Source organism: Myxocyprinus asiaticus, chromosome 13 (genome assembly GCF_019703515.2).
Source record: "Myxocyprinus asiaticus isolate MX2 ecotype Aquarium Trade chromosome 13, UBuf_Myxa_2, whole genome shotgun sequence".
Taxonomy (NCBI): domain Eukaryota; kingdom Metazoa; phylum Chordata; class Actinopteri; order Cypriniformes; family Catostomidae; genus Myxocyprinus; species Myxocyprinus asiaticus.
Window position 1 is genome coordinate 16,202,315 of NC_059356.1, and position 24,623 is coordinate 16,226,937.

The following is a 24,623-nucleotide window of genomic DNA, read 5'->3' on the forward strand; positions in this document are numbered from 1 at the left end:
GAGGGCTTCTAGACAAGAGATGATCACTGTCTTGAAGGAAGAAATTATGAGGAAATGGTGTTTGTGCACCAGTTTTTATAGTGGACAGCTTCGCACCAAAACAGGCAGGGCTCAAACACCATAGTCAGTATTAGAATATTGGCATTATTGTTGAGAGGTTTCAACTAGGTTGTGTAAGAAAACACTCCCCATATGCTTTAATAAACGCAATGTCAAATGTACTGAGTCGTAAGGGAACTAAAATATTTAATTAGTACTTATTTATATTTTGTCTGTGTCCATCATGGCATCAAGCCCACAGTGCTGAACTCAAGAGGTGCAGAGACAACATTGGCATCAGAGACATTACTGTATGTCCGAAACCGCTCACTCGTTCTTTCACGACAAAGAGAGTGTGAATGAAACAGCTGTAGACAATACTTTGCTTTGTGTATGATGTCCCAAATGATGAAAAAAAAAAAAAAAACTGCTTGAAATCCAACCTGAAATGCACTCAAAAAGTTAAAAACAATTTTTTTTGTAAAAATGTGGTTGTATCCCCACATTTAATTGTCAAACAAAAAAATACACACTACAAGTGAATGGATTTAAAGGGATAGCCCACCCAAAAATGAAAATTCTCTCATCATTTACTCACCCTCATGCCATCCTAGATGTGTATGACTTTGTTTTCTTCTGCTGTTAGTCCTTACAATTCAAGTGAATGGTGTTCAGAACTTTGTAGCTCCGAAAATCACAAAGGAAACATTAAAGTAGTCCATATGACTCCAGTGTTTAAATACATATCTTCAGAATATAAGCGATATAATAGGTGTGGGTGAGAAACAGATAAAAATGTAAGTCCTTTTTTTTTACTATACATCTCTACTTTCACTTTTACATCTGAAAGTCACATGTGGTGCCTGTTTAGTTTCACTTTCACAGTGGAGGTTTAGGGTAATGTTTCTCAACCACATTTATTATATCGCTTCTGAAGATATGGATTTAAGCACTGGAGTCTTATGGATTAATTCTGTTTCCTTTATGTGATTTTTTGGAGCTACAAAGGTCTGATCATCATTCACTTGCATTGTATGGACCTACAAAGCTGAAATAGTCTTCTAAAAATCTTCGTTTGTGTTCAGCAGATGAAAGAAAGTCATAAACATCTGGGATGGCATGAGGGTAAATGATGAGAGAATTTTCATTTTTGGGAGAACTATCCCTTTAATTCAGATACATCAAGAATCAGATTAGCGCTGTTTGAACAAAGCCTTCGTTTTTCTTTATTAGCTTCAATACGAGGTTTGATGGTAATTTTTGATGGGTCTAAACTGCTCATAAATACTCACCATACAGATCTGCTGAGCAAACAATAGACTTTTTGCGATTCCAAGCCGATGTTTAGGTAGATACTCTCTGAGGCTTCCCAGCGGAAGATACTCCATGATTAACTGAATTACCTGTCCACCTAATGCAACACAACACAAAACAATGAGTGTGGCAATCATCCTTAAAACTAAGTCCTGTTTTGGATAAGTGGAATTTTAAAACCTCATGAAATTGCATTACTCTTCCCTGTATTGACGAATTTCCTACTGAAACAAGAAGTTAGAGCAGGACATACCATTTAAAGGTGCACTCAGTAATTTTTTGAAGTATATTACATTGGCTTAAACTGACACCTAGTGGTGTGGATGCTGTATCATTCAAACACAGTAGTTTTCAATTACCAATGCCATTGTAGAAATTCACTATGCACAGTAACCCATGATTAATTTACTCCATGAATGAAAGTGTCCAATAACAAGACGGAGTGGTATTCAGCTGGTCATGTGATGCTAACATGGCTGCCCCCATGAGGCGCCCCTGCTCCATGTAGAATAAAAGAGCTTTTATAAGGTTACTGATGACTGAACTCTTCATCTCACGAGTGGTCATGATTTCATACATATGTTTCAATATTATTATTCATTTCTTTAGAAGTAAAACTTTTGTATCTTTAAGTATCAGATATCCTTTAGTGTATGTCACAGCGGTAAACTATAATTTGATACTTGTTATGGAAGCAGGTGGTATTTATAATTTAGGAGGAGGGGACATTCTCATTCTACAGAGCATTTTTGGTCCGACTTTCTGGCAGAGAAAGACTGTATGTTTTAAATGTGTATGTCTGCAACTTTTCTGTTTTTAAAGAGTACACTAGCATACAGTTGGACTCAAAGCTAGCAGACATGGACTATAAGCCACAGAAGCTCAATTTTTATTTTATGGGTTCTTTAAAATACAGGCTACACACAGCTCTGCTTACCCAGTTCAGTACAACAGCCCTTGTACTTGACTATATTGTTGTGGTAAAGTGATTTGAGTATTTCAATCTCCTTCAACCAGGAATCATGGAGGTTACTGCCACTCTCTTGTTTCAAGGCCTTCACTGCCACGTATTCTCCTGTTCCATCATTGTCTGGGTCATACACGTACAGCATCACCTTTCCAAAATGTCCCTGAAAGCAGGTCACATACATCACATGAAATTGACCTATAAGGGTGTTTCTTCAACTTCAGGTAATTTCATGTCCCAATGGTTGATTTTTGAAACTAACAGATTTAAACTTTTTTTCTGTTTTATTATATGAAGGTCACATTAAAACAGTCTTACATATTTTGTACCATATCTTCATTTATTTTTGGTTTGAAAATATTTTCTACCTTTTTTCTAAAAAAAAAAAAAAAGGTAAATATCACTTGGGCGTCATTTCCAATCAAGCTGCAATTTTGCCAAATTATATACAAAGTTTGAAAGAAGTATTATTTAATTGTGTGCATTTAGGATACATTAAATTATAGCTACGAAATTAGGGACTAGGGATGCAACGATCCAATACCTGGATCAGTATCGGCTCTGATACTGAGGTTTTTGACTGGATTGGGTATCGTCCCATGAGCCCAATCTAAATCCAATACCACGTGTTAGTAATGGTCGTGACCATCAAGCTCAAAAAATGACATAAAACCTTTAAAAGACCTTAAAATACCAAGTTCATATGACTTGTGCATTTTATTCAAAGTATCATGAAGACATGTTTAATAAATAAATAAACAGTCTGCATGTGCAGCGTGCTTCACTGAATGAGCACTGCTCCGTTGACACACTCACAGCACGGGTGAAACTTGTGATGTGCTGCTATTTTGTAGCTTTCAGAACAGTGCGCAATATGTGGGAGCTAAACATGAAATCCATTTCCGATGTAGATGCTCGATAATTTGCTTCTTACATCCAGTAAGAAGGGTGCCGGAGGAGCATTTCACCAGATTTTGAATGAAAAGCGAATTAAACTCCTGTGAACAGGCTTACAAACAAACACTCAAAACTCTTCCTGGAGTGTTACACCAAAATAAAAGCCAGAGGGGTTTAAAGTTAAGAAATAATGACTGAAATATATTATATTTGTATAATACATTTTAGACTCTCAAACATTACTTTTGCAAATAGAAAAGATTAGAATAGAAGAACAGGGAGCCCTGCAAGAGATGGCATTGCCCCCACAGAGCCCCCACTGAACATCGTGTCAGTCTGAGATTACATGAAGAGACAGAAGCAATTGAGACAGCCTAAATATATAGAAGAACTGTGGCGAATTCTCCAAGAAGTTTGTTACAACCTATCTGTCAACAACCAAGAAAAACTGTGTCCAGGTGTACCTAGGAGAAATGGTGCTGTTTTAAAGGCAAAGGTGGTCACACCGAATATTGATTTAGCTTTTTTTATGTTTACTGGATGTAAGGGGGTTCAGTGGAAAGTAGGAGGCGAGAAGCAAGATTTCCTGGTTCAGGTAGGAGTTTAATTATTCACGTTAACGCTCACAGCTTCACAGTCCACAGCTTTACAATCAAACATTCATTTAACATTTCACGTCAACAATATGGCGTCATGGCCTTTCTTGCACCAGTCTCTCTTTCACCGCGTCTACTGGCGGTGTGGCTCTTTTATGTCGCTCTTCCCGTGCTCACTGAAATTAGAGACAGGTGTTAGACATAATTTAGCTCAGGTGTAAGCGCCCTTACCGCTTTCTCTCTCTCCGGAGAGATGCTTGACCACGCCCCCGCTGCCACATATCCCCACCGCCTGACTCAGGCCGGGGCGGCATCCGGCCTGTCTACCACTCCCCCCCCATTCCTGGAGAGGAAGTCGGCGACAGCCATCTGCGCCCCGGTCTGTGGACCAGCTTGAACTTAAACGGCTGAAGAGCCAGATACCAACGGGTGATCCGCGCATTGCTTTCTTTCATGCGGTGGAGCCACTGGAGCGGGGCGTGATCGGAACAGAGGGTGAAGGCCCGCCCCAACAGGTAGTATCAGAGAGTGAGGACCGCCCACTTGATGGCGAGACACTCCTTTTCCAGCACCGGGCGCTCCTCCACCACCTGCGAGAGCATTGCCCCCAGCCCTCTGTCTGAAGCATCTGTCTGTAAAACAAAAGGGAGAGAGAAGTCAGGTGAATGTAAAAGCGGCCCCCCGCAAAGTGCAGCTTTAACTTGCGTGAACGTCCGCTGACACTGCTCCGTCCACTGGACCGGGTCTGGAGCTCCCATTTTAGTGAGATCAGTCAGCGGGCTGGTGACGTCCGAATAATTAAGCACGAACCTTCTATAATAGCCAGCCAGCCCCAGGAACTGTCTCACCCCCTTTTTGGTCTTGGGCCTTGGGCAGGTCGCAATCGCCGCTGTCTTTTCAATTTGGGGACGCACCTGCATGTGGCCCAAGTGGAACCCCAGATACCGTACCTCCACCCGCCCAATCGTGCACTTCTTTGGGTTTGCTGTGAGTCCCGCTCGGCGCAGCGATCTCAGAACTGCCCTCAGATGTTGCATGTGCCGCTGCCAATCATTGCTGTAAATTATGCTGTCATCTAAATAGGCAGCGGCGTAAGCTGAATGCGGTCTGAGGATTCGGTCCATGAGCCGCTGAAACGTAGCCGGGGCTCCAAACAAACCGAACGGAAGTGTCACAAACTGGTGTAAACCAAACGGTGTGGAGAAGGTGGTTTTTTCACGGTAAATTAGTGTCAAGGGGATCTGCCAATAACCCTTCGTCAAATCCAATGTCGAATAAAATCGAGCAGTGCCCAACCGATCGAGCAACTCATCAACGCGAGGCATTGGATATGCATCAAATTTAGACACCACGTTGACTTTCCTATAATCCACACAGAACCGTACAGACCCGTCGCTCTTAGGCACTACAACAACTGGGCTGGACCAATCGCTGTGGGATTCTTCTATTACCCCCATATCAAGCATTGCATCTAATTCTTCCTGAATGATTTTCTTCTTGTGTTTGGGTAATCGGTAGGGGCGGCTATGTACCACGACCCGCGGCTCGGTCTTGATGTGGTGGTGAATGAGGTTTGTACGCCCCGGTAGAGGGGAGAACACATCCGCAAACTCCTGTTGCAACCTAGCAACCTCCACGAGTTGACTCGGTGAGAGGTGGTCTCCGCAAGTGACCGGGGTGAACTGTTTATGTTTTGAACTCACCTCCAGTCCGAGCTCCGCCTTCTCGGGAACTACCGTAGCCAACATCATAGGGACTGCCTCCCTCCACAATTTCAGGAGATTGAGGTAGTATATTTGACGTGTGCCTCCTCTATCGGTTCGTTTAACCTCATAATCGAGATCTCCCACTCGTCATGTGACCTCAAAGGGTCCTTGCCACTTGGTGAGTAATTTAGAGCTCGATGTGGGAAGCAATACAAGCACTTTATCTCCCGGTGCAAATTCCCTTAGCTGAGTTCCCCTGTCATACAGTTGGCGCTGTCGTTCTTGGGCTTGGAGCAAATTCTCCTGTGTTAGCTGTCCCAAAGTGTGGAGTTTTGCACTAAGATCAAGAACGTACTGAATTTCATTTTTACTGTTTGAAGGTCCCTCCTCCCAGGCCTCTCGCAATACATCAAGCACACCGCGTGGGCGTCGCCCATACAGCAGCTCAAATGGGGAGAAGCCAGTGGAGGCTTGTGGGACCTCTCGTACTGCAAATAACAGGGGGTCGAGCCATTTATCCTAATTTCTAGCATCGTCGTGCACGAACTTACGAATCATGTTTTTGAGGGTTTTATTAAATCGTTCCACCAGGCCATCCATTTGAGGATGGTACACGCTGGTGCGAATTGATTTAATACTCAACAATTCGTACAGCTCACGTAGTGTCCGTGACATAAACGTTGTGCCCTGATCGGTGAGGATTTCTTTCGGAATCCCCACCTGGGAGATTATTTTGAAGAGTGCCTCCGCAACACTGCGTGCTGAGATGTTGCGAAGAGGCACTGCTTCCAGATATCGCGTTGCATAGTCCACTAGGACCAATACAAAGCGATGTCCGCGTGCTGATCGTTCTAATGGCCCGACGAGGTCCATTCCAATTCTCTCAAAGGGGACCTCGATCAACGGAAGAGGGCGCAATGGCGCTTTTGGGGTGGCCGGTGGGTTAACCAGCTGGCATTCGCGGCATGCCGCACACCACCTGCGGACATCGCCGCTAATGCCCGGCCAATAGAAGCGGGCTATTAGACGGTTCAGTGTTTTCCTTTCTCCTAAGTGACCCGCCATGGGATTATAATGAGCCACCTGGAATACCATTTCCCGACAGCTCCGTGGAATCAAAAGTTGGGTTGTATCCTCTTTAGTCTGAGCATCCTGTGAAACTCTATACAATCGCTCATTTATAATCGCAAAATAGGGGTATGAAAGGGCAACGTCAGGCTGGAGTCATTGACCATCGATGACTCTCACTTGGTCGAAGGCGGGTTTCGTCTCGTGACTGCTCCAAAGGGAAATCCCCCTCAGGGAATTCCCTGAGAAGGAGAGGGGGATGAGACAGGGGGAAACACATGGGGAGGGGAGAGCGAGTAGGAGGGCTCTTCCGCCCTCGGGATCACCGCCATGTGGTCCTCCGCAAGCCGGACAGCTTCCTCCAGCGACGCCGGGAGGTGACACTGGACCCACTCCGCCGTCCCTTTCGGCAGTCGATGTATTAATTGCTCCAGTACCACCTGGTCGATGATCCCGTCGACGCTGCGGTCCCCTGCTAGCAACCATCTTCGGCAGGCATCGCAGAGCCGTTGGGTGAAGACAAACGGGCGGTCGGAGCTCTCCAGCTTCAGGCTCTGGAAGAGTTGACGACTTTCTTCCGGACTCCGACCAACCCGTTACAGGATGGCTTTCTTCAAGTCTCCGTAAGCCAGGAGGCTCGTCGCCGGCAGTTGTTGAGCCACGAGCTGGGCTTCCCCGGACAATAGTGGAATGAGTCGGGCCGCCCACTGGCCGAACGGCTATCCCCAGATCTAGGCGGTGCGTTCGAACAGGTCCAGGAACGCCTCAGAGTCGTCCGCCGTCCCCATCTTCTGTAACGCAGGCAGGGGTAACGGCGTGTGGGTGTCCGGGGTCGCGGCTGGGGTGCCTCCTGGCTGAGGAGGCTCCGGATCGCCTGTCGGTCCTCTGCTTGTGCGTGCATGAGCTCCACAAACCGGCGGTTTTGATCTTGCCGGAGCTCAAGCAGGGTTTGCTGGTGGTTCCGATGTAAGCCAGCGAGGGCTTGGAGGATCTCAGCCAACTGGGAGGACTCTACGGAGCGACTTCCGTCCATCTTCAAACCTTTTCCTGGGTTTCGGCACCAGTGTAAGGGGGTTCATTGGAAAGGAGGAGGCGAGAAGCAAGATTTCCTGGTTCAGGTAGGAGTTTAATTATTCACGTTAACCCTCACAGCTTCACAGTCCACAGCTTTACAATCAAACATTCATTTAACATTTCACGTCAACAACATCATGTGGCATCGTGGCCTTTCTCGCGCCAGTCTCTCTCTCACCGTGTCTACTGGCGGTGTGGCTCTTTTATGCCGCTCTCCCCGTGCTCACTGAAATTAGAGACAGGTGTTAGACATAATTTAGCTCAGGTGTAAGCGCCCTTACTGCTTTCTCTCTCTCCAGAGAGATGCTTGACCATGCCCCCGCTGCCACACTGGACTTTGTATGACATTAAGTGATAAATGAAAACTTATTTCATTATTTTTGAAGACATCCTCACTATGCAACATTTTTCACAAGTGCCTAAACCTTTTGCACAGTACTCATATATATATATATATATATATATATATATATATATATATATATATATATATATATATATATATAAATATGATTGTAATTTTTTACAAATTACAATTATATTTAAGTTGATTGGGTTCAACTTAACATAAAAGAGTATCACTTCCACACAGTAAGGTTTAGATATTCTAAACTGATAAAGGAAAATACAACACTGGTATCGGATCATGATCATTATCGTCCGATACTGAGATTTCAGGTATTGGAATCTGATCGGGAGAGAAAAAAAATGGTATCGTGCATCCCTAAATTTTTATTTCAAAAACATAACAATTGTCATTTCTATCACAGTCATTTCCAACACGGAATTCTATTAAACACAGTACAGGTTTTGAGATGTGCTAGCAATTAAATCTTCATGACCTTCTGAAAAAATTGCAAAAATGACAAATCTCCTGTGATGTATGTGCATACACTGCTGGACATTGTTAGTAGACAAGCTGAACTAGTGAGTGTGTTAAAATGACTTTACTTTCCAGAAATCCACAATGCTAAAAGTGCCTGAAGTTTAGAAACCCCCATAAATGAGACACATAGAGGCCTGAAGACAGTAATCTTTAGAATAAACTGTAAACTGACCTCTCCCAGGTCCCTGATCTTCTTAAGGTACCGTTTGTAAAAGATACTGGGGTCTCTGTCAGGAAGGGACTCACAATCCGAGGAGATGTCTGGATCTTTGATTGAAGAAAACAAAATCATTATCAATTGCTCAAATCAATTACAAAAATTACCATGATATTAAATGGTACTCTTTGAAGTACCTTGGAGTACCATGTAAATACATGGTAAAAACATGGAACATGAATATGGTAATATGAAATTAACATGGTATTAACTATACAGTAGATGCACTTATATTGAAATTTTGGTTGATTCAGAAGGTTATTTATTATGGCAAATAACCAAAATGATATTACAATACCCTTTTTTGTTATTTTAAAGTATCTAACTTCATGACATATTATCTAGATATCAAATGCTTCAAGACATCACAATGTAATGGTGTATGAAATAACCGTTTAGTACTTTTGTAACCTGGAATAAAATAAAATAAAAAGTTCTGTTTGAATAAATGAAGCCTGACATTTTATACATAAAAAATATTAGTACATTTTTTTGTAAGGAACAGAACAATGAGCAATAATTGACGGAATCACTCGTCTGGCTTAATTTTATTTGCCTCTGCATATTAAGTAAGGACAGAAGAAAATATTTTATCATTATTAAAAAAAAAAAACAACAACCCACATCACCTGTACAAAAAAGCACACAAACAAGCTTAATTAAACTGTGTTAAAGGACTCACTTTTTATCTGAATCTCTGTTAGTTCTCTTAGTATGGTCCGGAAGGAAGGTCTTGCTGCAGGGTCATACGTCAGACACATGCTGATAAAGCTTGCCAGCTCTTGAGATGAAGGCACTGCCAGGCGACTCTGAGTCTCATAAAATCGCTCTTTCTGTAAAGAGAGGGGAGTTTAGAAGACACTAGCAAGAGCAGGTTATACAGTATAAGAAATAATGTACAGTCAACCGGTCATTATTGAAAAACTGCTACTTACCAAATAAATAAATAAATGAAATATTGATTTGCATTAAAATGATGATTTGCAATTATTAAAATTATTTAAAAAAATGTTATTATATGAGAACAAAGAGAACGCATAGTCTCCAGAAACACAGATTTTTTTTTTTTTTAAATGACAACTTAGTTGAAATAAATAAATAAATGGACATGAAATATTGATTTGAGTTGAAATTATTTTATTAGCTTACTTACGGATATCAATTAGTGATCTGAGTGAACAGGAGCACATAAAGCAAGAAAGAAAGGTAACCCACAAAATACCTGGATGATCAGTGAAATATCACTTTGCTCTGGTTTCATAGTGCTCTGGTGTGCGATCATTATTTATAAATATTTGACTGCTGAATGCCACGATTGACCAATTAGAATTGAGCATTTAAAGAGTAGGGTATTGTATATTATAAAGCTTATGATATTTACTGTGACATTGATATCACCAGAGAGTCTGTGGAACTCATTCAGTCTTACCAAGAGCTGTGTTTTTGGCATTTTTCCTTTTATTCTGCTTTGTGAAAGACAATGCGATCTTGTCTTCTAGTCACCCAACTTAATGAAAATGTCTAGTTTTTATTAGAATCCTATACTGTGGTAATATTTCTTAAAGGGATAGTTCACCCAAAAATGAAAATTCATCATTTGCTCACCCTCATGCCATCCCAGATGTGTATGACTTTCATTCTTCTGCTGAACACAAATCAAGATGTTTAGAATATCTCAGCTTTGTTGGTCCTCATAACGCAAGTGAATGGGTGCCAACATTTTGAGCACATAAAGGCAGCATAAAAGTAATCCATACAACTCCAGTGTTTTAATCCATATCTTCAGAAGTGATATGATAGGTGTTGGTGTGAAACAGATCAATATTTAAGTATTTAAGTTAGTTTTTTGCTAGAAATTCTTCTCCCTGCCCAGTAGGGGGAGATATGCATGAAGAATGTGAAAACAGAAAAAGATGAATATGAAAGTGAAAGTTAAAGATTGACTGGGCAGGGAGGAGAATTTAAAGTAAAAAAGGACTTAAATATTGATCTGTTTCTCAGCCACACCTATCGTATCACTTCTGAAAAAATTTATTTAACCACTGGAGTCATATGGATTACTTTCATGCTGCCTTTATATGCTTTTTGGAGCTTAAAAATGTTGGCACCCATTTACTTGCATTGTATGGACCAAAAGAGCTGAAAAATTATTCTAAAAATCTTCATTTGAGTTCAGCAGAATGAAAGTCACACATCTGGGACGGCATGAGGGTAAATGATGAGTAAATGATGAGAGAATTTTCATTTTTGGGTGAACTATCCCTTTAAGTAAGGAAGCTATAAACCAGACATCTTATTTTTGCCTATTAAAATAATGTTAAGAATGGACTCTATGCACGGTCACTTCTGCGTTTTGCTTCAGGGGGCACACTTACATCCTGTGCAGTACCAGAAACTATTTCTCTCTACGCTGTCAAGACTACTCTACACACACTATTTACAGGAGTTTCTGCAGATGACATTGGACAATATCCATTGCACATTGAGACACAGAGCTGTTGCTCCACCCAGTAAAAAGGAGGAGGAGTTTAACAATGTGTATTTCAAGTTATCTCAACCACAATGAGGGTGAATATTCACAAGCCATCGACCAGCACTGGATTAGCAAGGTCCCTGTTTCCAGCTGTATTACTCATGTAATTATTCTGATTCATTTTGCTAGATAAAGTATATCCCTGTGATATTTTAAGTTAATGTAATATGACAATTGATGATACTCCAGCTTCACAGCAAATGCAACGATAATAGTGAATGATCATATATTTCTTAACATAGTGACCGTTACTTAAACCATACCATTTGTCTAATAGTGGTCAATATTAGTTTATTTTATTGTATTTATGCAGTATAATATAATTTTCACTTTCACTATAATGTACGTTAATAAATATCACTTCCTTTTTCTGAGAGATTTGTCATGTGCAGAGTTCTGCCGAACTGAAGAGAGCAGTGATGATGGACGATTGCATCGTGAGAAGTGAACTTTTATTCTCCTTTTATTCTTTCTTTTTGCAAAAAAGCAAAAAGGGACAATGACACAATAATTTGACAAAATAAATATAGATTCAATTGTGTTATTGTATCTTTCCTGTTATTTATGAATATTGTGGTGTAATATTACAGTTTATATGAATAAAAAACAAATATATCGAACTTCAACTATAATTTTTATTGTTGTTGTAGTTTTTTTTCAGAAGAATATGGTGCTTTACTTATGTGTAATCTCATGCTTTGACAGTACAATATATCAGTACTGTGTGTAGTGTTCTCAGTGATGTTTTGTCAAACAGCGGATGGCGCTGAAACCTCAGCTGAGCAACGGACTGTCCCTAACGTCATCTGGTGTTTGTTTGTGCTCTCTTTGATATGAATCGCTTGTGTTGTTTGTATTTCTCACTTGTAAATCGCTGTACAATTGCTAAATGTAAATACTTTACACACAGAGGAAGCCATACACAATGGTAAAGCACTGCTCAGCCGTTCTGCAAGCTTTAAATCTTTTTTAAACATACTGGACCTCATTACTGAGATGATTTTTTATACTTTTACTAAATAAATTCACATTTGTTGTGATCAGTCGTTTTATTTTAGAAAGAAGAGTAGTTTGCTGCAACTCTCATGACACCTTCGCTATGGCTGAATATGATACCAGAAGTTCCTTATAGCCCTGAGATTTTACCAAAAATACCATTTAGAATTTTCTATCAATGTTCCTAAATTTCAGTTACTGCTGCAAAATTGTCGGTTAACTCAACCTCTCATTGAGAGTGCACAGTGTCAAAGGTGAAATTAGCAGTACCTCAGTCAGTGTGCTGCCACTGATGGGAAGATCTCCATTGTTGCAGATTTCAAGCAGAGTGGCTCCAAAGCTCCACTGGTCAGCAGCACTTCCTATACGAGCTCCATCGGCAATACACTCAGGAGCAATCCATGGGATGCGCTCCACACGTTCTTCACATTAAACACAAACATAACACAAAACTAGATTCTTATATGTGCAGAAAAGGTTCTCACACAAAATTAACAATTTCATCAGATTCTCAACAGGTGCATTCACACATAAATTTGTTCTTACTCTCATTATAATATTGATAAATTATAGTTGGTATAGTTAGTAATTAGCATAATACATGCCAAACCCTTATCCACTACAGCACTCTCACCTGAGAGTAAACGTATCAAGATCTTCGAGTAAAGCCAAGTGTGCCACCTCATGTGATGCATTTTTATGTACATGTGATCGGCTAAATTTTTATGCAGAATCTTACCTATTTTTATTACTTGAAACTAAATCAGACTTATTGTAAAAGTCATTACATTTTTCAATTCTTAGTAATTAAATTTTTTATAATAATAAGAACAATAATAATAATAATATAGCTGCAAGCAGCAATTCAGGGGCCAAGCACATCAACCATTATTAGGCACATCAATGGCAAAAAATAAGTAATTAAAGCAATCTGGTCATGATTTTAGGTAAAATGGTTGAAAAAACTTGAATATTATCAATTGCAATGGGACATAAAGGCTTATTACTTTTGACCAACAGGTGGCGCTGTCACCAAATTGGTGGTCAAGGTGCGGTCATGATGACACAAATCTCCATGTCAATACGCCAAAGCGTTGTCGAGATAGAGCCTGAAAACCATTCTGGCACCATGCCATCAAATTCATTGTTGTGTTAAACGAAAACAGTTTGGTCTATCAACATGAAATCCATAACTTTTTGTTGGCATGATCTGAAGGTAGTCTGATTCGATTTTGGTTCAAATTTGACATGGTTGTCATAACACACACCAAGTTTGGTGTGAACACGCTAAAGCGTTGCAGAGATATATCCTCATGTCCAATTTGCCGTGCTCTACGAATTTGTTCACGTGTTATTCGAGAACCGTTTGACTAATCAACTTGAATTGGTCTGAAGATGATTTGATTACATTTTCATGCAAATCGGACAAACAGTCTAGGAGGAGTTAGAAAAAGTAGGTTTTTCGAAAAAGTCCAAATGGCGGAAAATTTTAAAGACGGTTTTTTTTATTCTAGCACTTACGATTCAAAAGTTATTAGCCGCTTGCTTGTATAAAAATCAGATCATGATGCTAGGGTGTTGTGGGTGGTTGCCAGGGCATTGCTATGGTGTTCTGGTTTTTAGTGCACTATCTGGCTGCTGGAGTGTTTTGGGTGGTTGCAAGCTTGTTGCTTACTTAAGACAAAAAGCCCACTCCTAAAGGCCCGTTCGCACATGCAGCAACTTCTAGCGAAAAAGCGACCTGATCACATTAATTTTCAATGAGAGCTGTGACTTCTGGAGACACAAGCGACAGCGACCTCTGGAGACTAGACGTATCTGATAACTTCAGAGAGTTTAGAAAAGATTAACTTGAGTGATTTTGACAGTGACAACCAATAGAAGTGAAGACGCGTCAGTGGAGCTCACCTCATGTCGAGTGAAGGAAAGACAGAGAAGTTTCTGAGAGTGATTTCACTGTTCTATATGATTTGTCTGTAACCATATACATGGATATAATAAAAACTGGTGCGTGGAAAAGAAACTGTCGGCAGTCTGAGTGAGTTTAATTCATACATTGATAGATCATTCATCTGGTTAATGATATAATGCACTGAGCACTGCTGCAGATATGGTGAAATTCCTAGAAGAGTTATTCCCGAGTCTGCTCAACAAAACAGGCCATAAGCTGGAAATCAAGCATGCTCACAGAGTTCTGGCTCAGAGATCCGCTGAGGGAGACAGGACCCAATCAATTCTGGCCAAATTTCTGAGATCATCCGATAAAGATCTCGTGTTACGCGAGGAGTAAATGAAGGCTTTCTTGGAAGAACCACAGCATTTTCTTGTGCACAGACTTCGATTTCGACAAGAGAGAAATGTGATCGATTCAAGGAATGCAAGAAACTCTTACATCAACGGAAGGTCGCTTTTGCACTGATGTTCCCAACCAAATTGAGAATAGATACTAAGGATGGCCGCAAAATATTTACATGCCCACAGCAAGCGATGTCCTTCATAAAGTCAATGGAATGAGTAGGTCATTGTGTGATACTCTCTATGCAGCTGAGTGGGCCTGACTCACTGGACACTCCGAGGAAACTGAGGGCCTCCTTTGATTCTTTTTGTGCTGGTTCCACCTAGTGGCTGAAGTTTGCTTTGTGGAATAACACTCCTTCGGGACAGTTTGTGGACGAATCTGCACGTTTTTTGTGCTTATGCCTCCTATTGGTTGGAGTTTGTTCTGTGGAATATTTCTTGCAAAATATTGGAGTGATTAAGGCATCTGTTGCTCTCATGTAACAGCCAAGTGGGCCTGACTCACTGAACATTCACTTGACTATACAAGGAAACTGGGTGCCTTTTATTTGTTTCTTTTTGTGCTGGTTCCGCCTTGTGGCTGGAGTTTGTTTTGTGGAGGAACACACCTTCGGAACAGTTAAGTGGATGATTCTACATGTTCTTTGTGCTTATGCCTCCTATTGGCTGGAGATTCTTTTATAGATTATTTTCTGTTGTGTAATTCTGTCTCACAAAATTTGTATAGAAGCACCTGACTTGAGCAATCCGATGTCAAAGTTGTCGCGGGGGCTCTTATAGGCGAACATGGACTGTTTGAGTTTAGAGGGATGGACGCCAGTTGGCGCTGTTGTGCGTGGGGTTAATACACACGTTTTTCTTTTTTTTTTTTCGGGGGGAAGTTCGGGGTTTGATTGTTGCACTAATGTTGGAATGTGGTTGTTATAATTTTATTTTTGACAATCTATTTTTTCTAATATGTCAAAATGTCAAATGTTAATATGAGTGGATTTTCTCTCTCCACGTGGAATGTAAATGGGTTTGGGCACCCTATAAAAAAAGAAAGATTATTTATTTTCTTAAATGTAAGAAATATGATATAGTGTTTCTTCAAGAAAAACATCTTTCCCCGCAGGAAGCTGGAAAATTTGGAAAGATATGGGGTGGACATGTTTTCTTTAGTGCTGGCTCAAGTAAGAGCAGGGGAGTCATTACATTGATAAGTAAGCATCAACAATTCAAATGTCTCAAACAGATTAAAGATAAATTAGGGGTAGCTCGGCGAGTATTGTCGCTGACTACAACCCCTGGAGTCGCAAGTTTGAATCCAGGGTGTGCTGAGTGACTCCAGCCAGGTCTCCTAAGCAACCAAATTGGCCAGGTTGCTAGGGAGGGTAGAGTCACGTGGGGTAACCTCCTCATGGTCGCGATTATTGGTTCTCGCTCTCAAAGGGGCGCATGGTAAGTTGTGCGTGGATCGTGGAGAGTAGCATGAGCCTCCTGTGCTGTGAGTCTCTGCGGTGTCATGCACAACGAGCCACATGATAAGATGCGCGGATTGACTGTCTCAGAAGCAGAGGCAACGGAGTCTTGTCCTCCGCCACCTGGATTGAGGTGAGTAACCGTGCCACCACGAGGACCTACTAAGTAGTGGGAATTGGGCATTCCAAACTGGAAGTAAAGGGGATATAATTAGGCAGGGTTATTATTGTTTTAGCAGAAATTCAGGGGCAAATGTTAATTTTGGCTAATATTTACGCACCTAACACTGATGATCAGGGCTTTTTTTATACATCTTGAAGGGATGTTGCAAGCCGCTGGCACCCCTCATGATATAATATTGGGAGGAGACTTTAATCTTTTGATGGACTCAGTCCTTGATCATAGTGAAACAAAAGTGTGTAAGCCCCCTAGAGCAATAGTGACGCTTCACAGGATGTGTAAAAATCTTGGTCTTACAGATATTTGGAGACTTTTGAACCCATCTGGTAGGGACTATACATTTTATTCATCAGTCCATAAGATTTATTTTAGAATCAATTTTTTTATATATCTAAGCCCCTCATTTCATCTGTTGTTGACTGTTCAATTGGAAACATTTTAGTCTCAGATCACACCCTGGTGTGTTTAGAGGTGTTGCCACATATGGAGAAAAAGAAATCATACAGTTGGCACTTTACTGTATCCCTTTTGCAAATACCTGAATTACAACAAATGCTAAAGGCTGAAATCAATGTCTATATGGAGACCAACCGGTCCTCAGTATCCTCTGTGAGGTGTGGTGCATAAGCTTTTGCTTTACGTAGATGATATTTTATTATTCGTCTCATTAGATCTATGCCTTACCTCCATAGAATTATTAATTCCTTTTCTAAGTTCTCAGGATACAGAGTCAATTGGTCTAAATCCGAAGCATTGGCTCTGACAGCATACTGCCTGGTAACGGCTTTCCAGCCGAGCACCTTCCAGTGGCCCAAACAGGGCATTAAGTATTTGGGCATTTTATTCCCAGCAAATTTGATTTATTTAGAGTTAATTTTGACACCTTAATAAAAAGGTATTCGAGGCAGATACTCTGGGAGAGGAGATTACAACTTTTGGAAAAGGTCATGAGGCATCAGTGTATTACTCCCTGCTAATTCAAAGTCTGGGAGACAGAGCTTTAACTTCTATCAAGAGATTATGGGAGAAAGATTTAAACTTGGTATTGGAGGAGGAAGTGTGGGCTAGGATTCTAAAAAATGTCAAGTCTGCATCTAGAGATGCAAGGGTGCACCTTATGCAATTCAAGATCTTACATAGATTCTACTGGACCCCCTCTAGATTGTATAGGCTTGGTCTTAAAGACACACCCACCTGCAGGTGATGCCAATCAGAAAATGGAGACACAAGCCATGTTTTTTGGGGGTGTGTCAAGATCCAAGAATTATGGTTGAAGATTCAGAGTTTTATATGTGACGTTTTGGGCACTCAAATTTCATTTTGCCCCAGACTCTGTATTTTGGGTAATGGGGCGGTCATAACTTTGGGGGATAAACACATAAAAAAATTGGGTTCTGACCAGCATTATGATTAGCAGGCAAATTATTTTAAGGGGATGGAAATCGGATGGAGCGCCCTCATTTCCGGAGTGGTGTGTGGAGATGGGGAGGGTGGCTGCTTTCGAGAAGGGGTCAAGCAGAAGGCTGTGCGGTTAGAATTTGTTTGATAGGAAATGGGGCAAGTGCTTGGTATTTTTGGGGGACTCTCAAGGAAGGGCTGTGGAAAGAGTAGTTTAGTTTTAATTATACAGGTGCTTCTCAAATTAGAATGTCGTGGAAAAGTTCATTTATTTCAGTAATTCAACTCAAATTGTGAAACTCGTGTATTAAATAAATTCAATGCACACAGACTGAAGTAGTTTAAGTCTTTGGTTCTTTTAATTGTGATGATTTTGGCTCACATTTAACAAAAACCCACCAATTCACTATCTCAACAAATTAGAATATGGTGACATGCCAATCAGCTAATCAACTCAAAACACCTGCAAAGTTTTCCTGAGCCTTCAAAATGGTCTCTCAGTTTGGTTCACTAGGCTACACAATCTGCTGATCTGACAGTTGTCCAGAAGACAATCACTGACACCCTTCACAAGGAGGGTAAGCCACAAACATTCATTGCCAAAGAAGCTGGCTGTTCACAGAGTGCTGTATCCAAGCATGTTAACAGAAAGTTGAGTGGAAGGAAAAAGTGTGGAAGAAAAAGATGAACAACCAACCGAGAGAACCGCAGCCTTATGAGGATTGTCAAGCAAAATCGATTCAAGAATTTGGGTGAACTTCACAAGGAATGGACTGAGGCTGGGGTCAAGGCATCAAGAGCCACCACACACAGACGTGTCAAGGAATTTGGCTACAGTTGTCGTATTCCTCTTGTTAAGCCACTCCTGAACCACAGACAATGTCAGAGGCGTCTTACCTGGGCTAAGGAGAAGAAGAACTGGACTGTTGCCCAGTGGTCCAAAGTCCTCTTTTCAGATGAGAGCAAGTTTTGTATTTCATTTGGAAACCAAGGTCCCAGAGTCTGGAGGAAGGGTGGAGAAGCTCATAGCCCAAGTTGCTTGAAGTCCAGTGTTAAGTTTCCACAGTCTGTGATGATTTGGGGTGCAATGTCATCTGCTGGTGTTGGTCCATTGTGTTTTTTGAAAACCAAAGTCACTGCACCCGTTTACCAAGAAATTTTGGAGCACTTCATGCTTCCTTCTGCTGACCAGCTTTTTAAAGATGCTGATTTCATTTTCCAGCAGGATTTGGCACCTGCCCACACTGCCAAAAGCACCAAAAGTTGGTTAAATGACCATGGTGTTGGTGTGCTTGACTGGCCAGCAAACTCACCAGACCTGAACCCCATAGAGAATCTATGGGGTATTGTCAAGAGGAAAATGAGAAACAAGAGACCAAAAAATGCAGATGAGCTGAAGGCCACTGTCAAAGAAACCTGGGCTTCCATACCACCTCAGCAGTGCCACAAACTGATCACCTCCATGCCACGCCGAATTGAGGCTGTAATTAAAGCAAAATGAGCCCCTACCAAATATTGAGTACATATACAGTAAATTAACATACTTTCCAGAAGGCCAACAATTCACTAAAACATTTTTTTTATTGGTCTTATGATGTACTCTAATTTTTTGAGATAGTGAATTGGTGGGTTTTTGTTAAATGTGAGCCAAAATCATCACAATTAAAAGAATCAAAGACTTAAACTACTTCAGTCTGTGTGCACTGAATTTATTTAATACACGAGTTTCACAATTTGAGTTGAATTACTGAAATAAATGAACTTTTCCATGACATTCTAATTTATTGAGATGCACCTGTATATGATCATTATATTTTCTTTTTTGTTTTCTTTTTTTTGTGTGCGTGTGTGTATTCTTATTTGTGACCACAGGGGTGTTCTTTGGGGGTCAGGGTGGGGCTGGTGACTGGGGAGGGGTAATAGTGGGGGTTAAATGTTGATTCAATGTTTATATGTTCATGAATCGATAAAAATTTGTAATTGAAGAGTATTAATGAAGCAAAGTTTAGCAGTGGCGCATCAAATTATGAGCACCACTGCTGAAATTTTGTTCATTAGTATTCTTGACGCAATGTAACACTTGCAAGGTCTGTTCAGATAGGGTCACGGACAGTAAAGAACGAACAATGCCATGGTTCTCCCTCCATAGAAAAATTTTCGGCGGCCTCCCAAGCAAACAGACAGAAGTGTAACCAACGTGGTCTTTTTCAAAATATTTGACAGTCGAAGCAAATTTTATTATAATCCTGGGTTCGGCGATATACATGCTAAGTATGCTTCTCATCTGCAACATGCGCTCTGACTGTATCTCTGAGGCACACACATCGGGCGTGTGGGCTTCCCTCGATATCGCGAAGCAGACCACAAAACTGATGCGACCCATTTGAATTCTAGTGAGAATTTTCTAGTTTTCCAGCTGCAGTGGTCCTACCATCTGTGTAGAGAAGCAGTAATCGAGATTCAGACCAGGCTATGTTTTTCCAGTCTTTAACTGTCCAGTTTTGGTGAGCCTGTGCCCACTGCAGCCTCAGCTTTCTGTTTTTGGCTGACTGAAGTGGAACTCAACGTGGTCTTCTTCAAAATTTTGGACAGCCGAGGCAACTTTTATGGTAATCTTGGATTCTGCGCTTTATACACGGCAGTATGCTTCTCATCTACAACATATGCTCTGACTGTATCTCTGACATGCACGCATTGGACACGCCGGCTTCCCTCGATAATGCGGCACAGACCACAAAACTGATGCAACCCATTTGAATTCTAGTGAGAATTTTCTAGTTTGAAGCGCTATAGAGGACGTCAAACCTCTCAAACAGTAAATGCTCCAACATGCTAAACAGCACTGAGGAGGAAAAGAGCAACACTGTGCTATACGTCAAAATAAAGGATTTTTAAATAACACATCATCATCCTTACAAAAATGTATCATGATTTTACAGTAGTAACAGTAACTGTGATATGTTGACAAAAATGTTAAAGTTTAATTTTAAATAATCTATTTGGTAGACTCAATTAGACCTTATTTTTATTACAACTGTGGCAGTTAAAGTTTCTAAATGCGTTTATGCAACTATTTTTCCATAACAAATACTGGCATTTATTATTATTATTATTTTAGAAAGACTAGCTACAATGAGTCAAGCACAGTAATAAGGAACCATCCATGGTCTTACCTGTGCTTAATTGAGATTGAGCTTTAAAGTCTGGATCTCTAAGATTTATGGACAAATTATGGACAAAGTTTTCCTCCTGTTTAATATACACTCAGTGAACACTTTATTAGGTACATCTGTACATCTACTTATTCATATGATTATCAAATCAACCAATCATGTGGCAGCAGTGTAAAGCATAAAATAATGCAGATATGGGTCAGGAGCTTCAGTTAATGTTCACATCAACCATCAGAAAGGTGAAAAATGTGATCTCATTGATTTTGACCATGGCATGATTGTTGGTGCCAGACAGGCTGGTTTGAGTATTTCTGTAACTGCTCATCGGCAGTTAGGCTACGGTAACTAAGATAACCCCTCTGTACAATTGTAGTGAGCAGAATAGCATCTCAGAATGCACAACATGTCGAATCTTGAGGCAGATGGGCTATAACAGCAGATCACCACGTCGGGTTCCACTTCTGTCAGCCAAAACAGAAAGCTGAAGCTGCAGTGGGCCTACCATCAGTGTACCTCAGCACAAATCCAGATTTTTCAGACCAGGCAATGTTTTGTCCGGTTTTGGTGAACCTGTGCCCACTGCAGCCTCAGCTTTCTGTTCTTGGCTGACAGAATTGGAACCTTCTGCTGTAGCCCATCCGCCTCATGGTTAGACATGTTGTGCATTCTGAGATGCTATTCTGCTCACTACAATTGTACAGAGTGGTTATCTTAGTTACCGTAGCCTAACTGCCTATAAGCAGTTACAGAATAGTCAAACTAGCCCGTCTGGCGCCAACAATCATGCCATGGTCAAAATCAATGAGATCACATTTTTCACCTTTCTGATGGTTGATGTGAACATTAACTGAAGCTCCTGACCCGTATCTGCATTATTTTATACTTTACACTGCTGCGACACGATTGGCTGATTAGATAATTGCATGAATAACTAGATGTACAGATGTACCTAATAAAGTGGTCACTGAGTGCATGTTCTGTTTGAATGATGTTTGATATCAGGAAATAAACCAGACAATAAATATAATAAGCTCATAAATAAATAGGCTCACAGATTTTTAAAAGGGGGAGAGAAAACTTCCTGTATATTTTGTTGTTGACATAAACAACAAAAATAATGGCACTTGATACATGCCCTTATCCTTGAAAACTATTAACAAAACTATGCAAAATGAAAGAAAATGCCACCCAAGCTGCATTAAATACAAGTTATGTTTTTTACTGTGTTGAGTCACGACTTAAGGTCCCATGTAAAATCTGAGTGCCAAAGCAAAACCAGTTGAGAACCACTGGTTTAGTGATTCAGTAGTGCTGACAGTTGTTATATGCGTCTGTTCTGTTATCTGGGCTTCCAGAGCCCTAGAAGTGTCAAAAGTTCCCAGTAAATAAACACACACATGACTAAGCGAACATGAATAACCCATCTATAATGACTCTAAGGTCGTTTTTAGCTATTCCTCCACCGATGCACATAAATATGGGTCTGGCATTGTGGGCTCGTGGACATGCGCACAACAGCACAGCTACTAAAACAAATGTAGGGGAATTCTGGTCATCTACCTCAGTGCTGTAAATATCATCATTCTGACATTAATAAATGTGCTTGACAAGAGGAAGTGAGCATCACCAAGGGAAGTGGTGTTAGAGCTTAGCTTCCTGTTCTATCAACCATGAGAGAATCTGATGAAGTAAACAGTAGTGATGAGCAGAGCGATGTAAATAGAGAAATGGCACAGATACAGGATGTACATGTACTTTTTCTACAGAACATGTGAATAACAACATAATTCTTGGTTACCTCCACGAGACAGAGCTGTCAGTGCAATGCCTGGGTCACTCAGCTTCACAAAGGGAGACATGCCCTCCTCCAAACCCTTCCTCACCACCAGGATATTCTTGCCACAGACATTTCCGTGGACCAAACGCTTTGTCTCCTGCAAAGAAAAAGGTGAAGAATGGGTGAATCTCATGAAGAAATGTAAAGAAACAGCGCTTTTTTTTTCCACATAATTTTGGACATTTAAAAAGCATGCTGACATCTATTTCCTTTTTCTGCATGAAGAAAATGAAGCATTTTGCTTTTAGGATTATTCAAATATTTTGCATTGTGACATTATTTGCATTACAATACAATATATTTTCCACTAAAATTCTCATTACTGTAATGCAATAATTAAATTCATTTTGTCAAGACACTTTTTTATTGAAATCAACATAAATTAAACCCAGAACAACAAAAACTACCATGATGTATACTCACAATTCAACTTTACAAATTTACTTTAAATAACACCCTTTAAAATAACTTTTATAGTCTTTTGCATTACAGTAATAAGAAATGGAGGGTAGGATGTGCTACTACACTGACATGAAAATAATGTCAAAAGTAGTCTTAAAATTGGCTATATTTCCATCATGCAAACTATAATTTTGTAATTTTTTTCTTTTGATTTTTTGGGGGAAATATGACCCAGATCTTTGAGTTTTCATGCGATTCACCAGACACTAAGGGGCCCGTTCAGACCGAACAAGTTTTTGCTTCCATCTGAGCTGTTTTTAATTATGTTTCTACGTAAACCTGTGATAGACAGATGTCTTTGTTGCAGTGTCTCGACAGGGTCACCACGTTCATTTAAACCATGTCAAGTTAAAAAGAACTTTAAAAACTATTTGTTGTGCTGCATCTAGCTTTTTTTAGTGCAATAACACATTCGGTCTGAATGGCCCCTAATCATATAGAATGAGAGCTCTATCAATAGGCAATCACTGACGTAAACTGTTTTACATCTCATTTTGAATTCATCACTCACAAGATAGCAAAGAGCGCTGGCAAGCTGTTTAGCAACTGTAAATTTCCACTGTGCAGTGACACGGGCCTTCTCTTTGTGCAGGAACACATCTAATGGGCCGAACTCCACAAACTCCTCCACCATGATGTCTGCTCAGATAAAACAGTACAGACAACAGATACAGTAAGGTTAAAAAATCCACTTGTGAAAATGTCTGTTTTGCATTTTTCTAATTGAATACAATGCTTCATTTTTTTCATTACAAATCATCCTGACAATTTTAATGAAAAGTTGAATTAAGGTCCTGCTTCGGACGCATCTGCTTACTGCTCCGTGCTTTGCTCCCTTGCTTTTGCATTTTAATCTAAAATTTTCATATCAGAAGTTCAGCACAGTGCTCAAAGCTACATAATTTGGCACCCACTCTACAACCAGAGACTTCTGGGACTGATATTTTACTACAAAAAGGGAGTTTTTCTGTGAAAGAGGTCTACCAGCCTCCTACAACTGGCAGCTTACATTCCTGAAAAGGGACAACACAGCTGCCTTCACACAGACAGACGAGAAAGAAAATACCTCCTTTCAGATCAAACTCCAGTTGCTGCACAAACTGCCATAGACTTCTACAAAAAGTCACAGTTCTTGTAACAAAACTACTTGCTGTATTGCCAACTTTGACGGAATACACAGGAGAGTGTCACCGTGGACTCCCTCAGCCTACAGCCGGTGAGTCCTGTGTATCAAATGTTTCTCGACAGGCTATACTGAGCTTGGAAAACCCAGCAAAACAGATGGCAAAAGTGATTGGTGAAAGTGAGAGCAAAAACCAATGGCATAAACAGGGAGTTAGACCCAAAGGTACTCGACCCCCACCCCATCACAACAACTATTATATTATTTACTAGAAGTATAAAAATTATCTCAGTGAGTTCCAATAAGAATGGCCAGGTACTGTTGTCCTTTTGTGTCAGGCTTCGGTGTACAAAGTGTTTCGATTACATTTACATCCAGCGATTGCACAGCAATTTACA

General features: G+C 40.6%; 1 protein-coding gene across 1 annotated transcript in view; it reads right to left on the reverse strand.

The window, feature by feature from the left end:
- The window catches only part of LOC127449947 (non-receptor tyrosine-protein kinase TYK2-like), a 75,170-nt gene that overhangs the window by 16,547 nt on the left and 34,000 nt on the right, over positions 1 to 24,623 (reverse strand). Inside the window, exons 14-20 of the mRNA XM_051713589.1 lie at positions 23,614 to 23,741; positions 22,602 to 22,737; positions 12,564 to 12,715; positions 9,447 to 9,597; positions 8,720 to 8,814; positions 2,291 to 2,483; positions 1,332 to 1,450 (exon numbers count right to left, since the gene is read on the reverse strand). Of these exons, the coding sequence (XP_051569549.1) occupies positions 1,332 to 1,450; positions 2,291 to 2,483; positions 8,720 to 8,814; positions 9,447 to 9,597; positions 12,564 to 12,715; positions 22,602 to 22,737; positions 23,614 to 23,741 (974 nt within the window). The remainder of the gene's footprint in view (positions 1 to 1,331; positions 1,451 to 2,290; positions 2,484 to 8,719; positions 8,815 to 9,446; positions 9,598 to 12,563; positions 12,716 to 22,601; positions 22,738 to 23,613; positions 23,742 to 24,623) is intronic.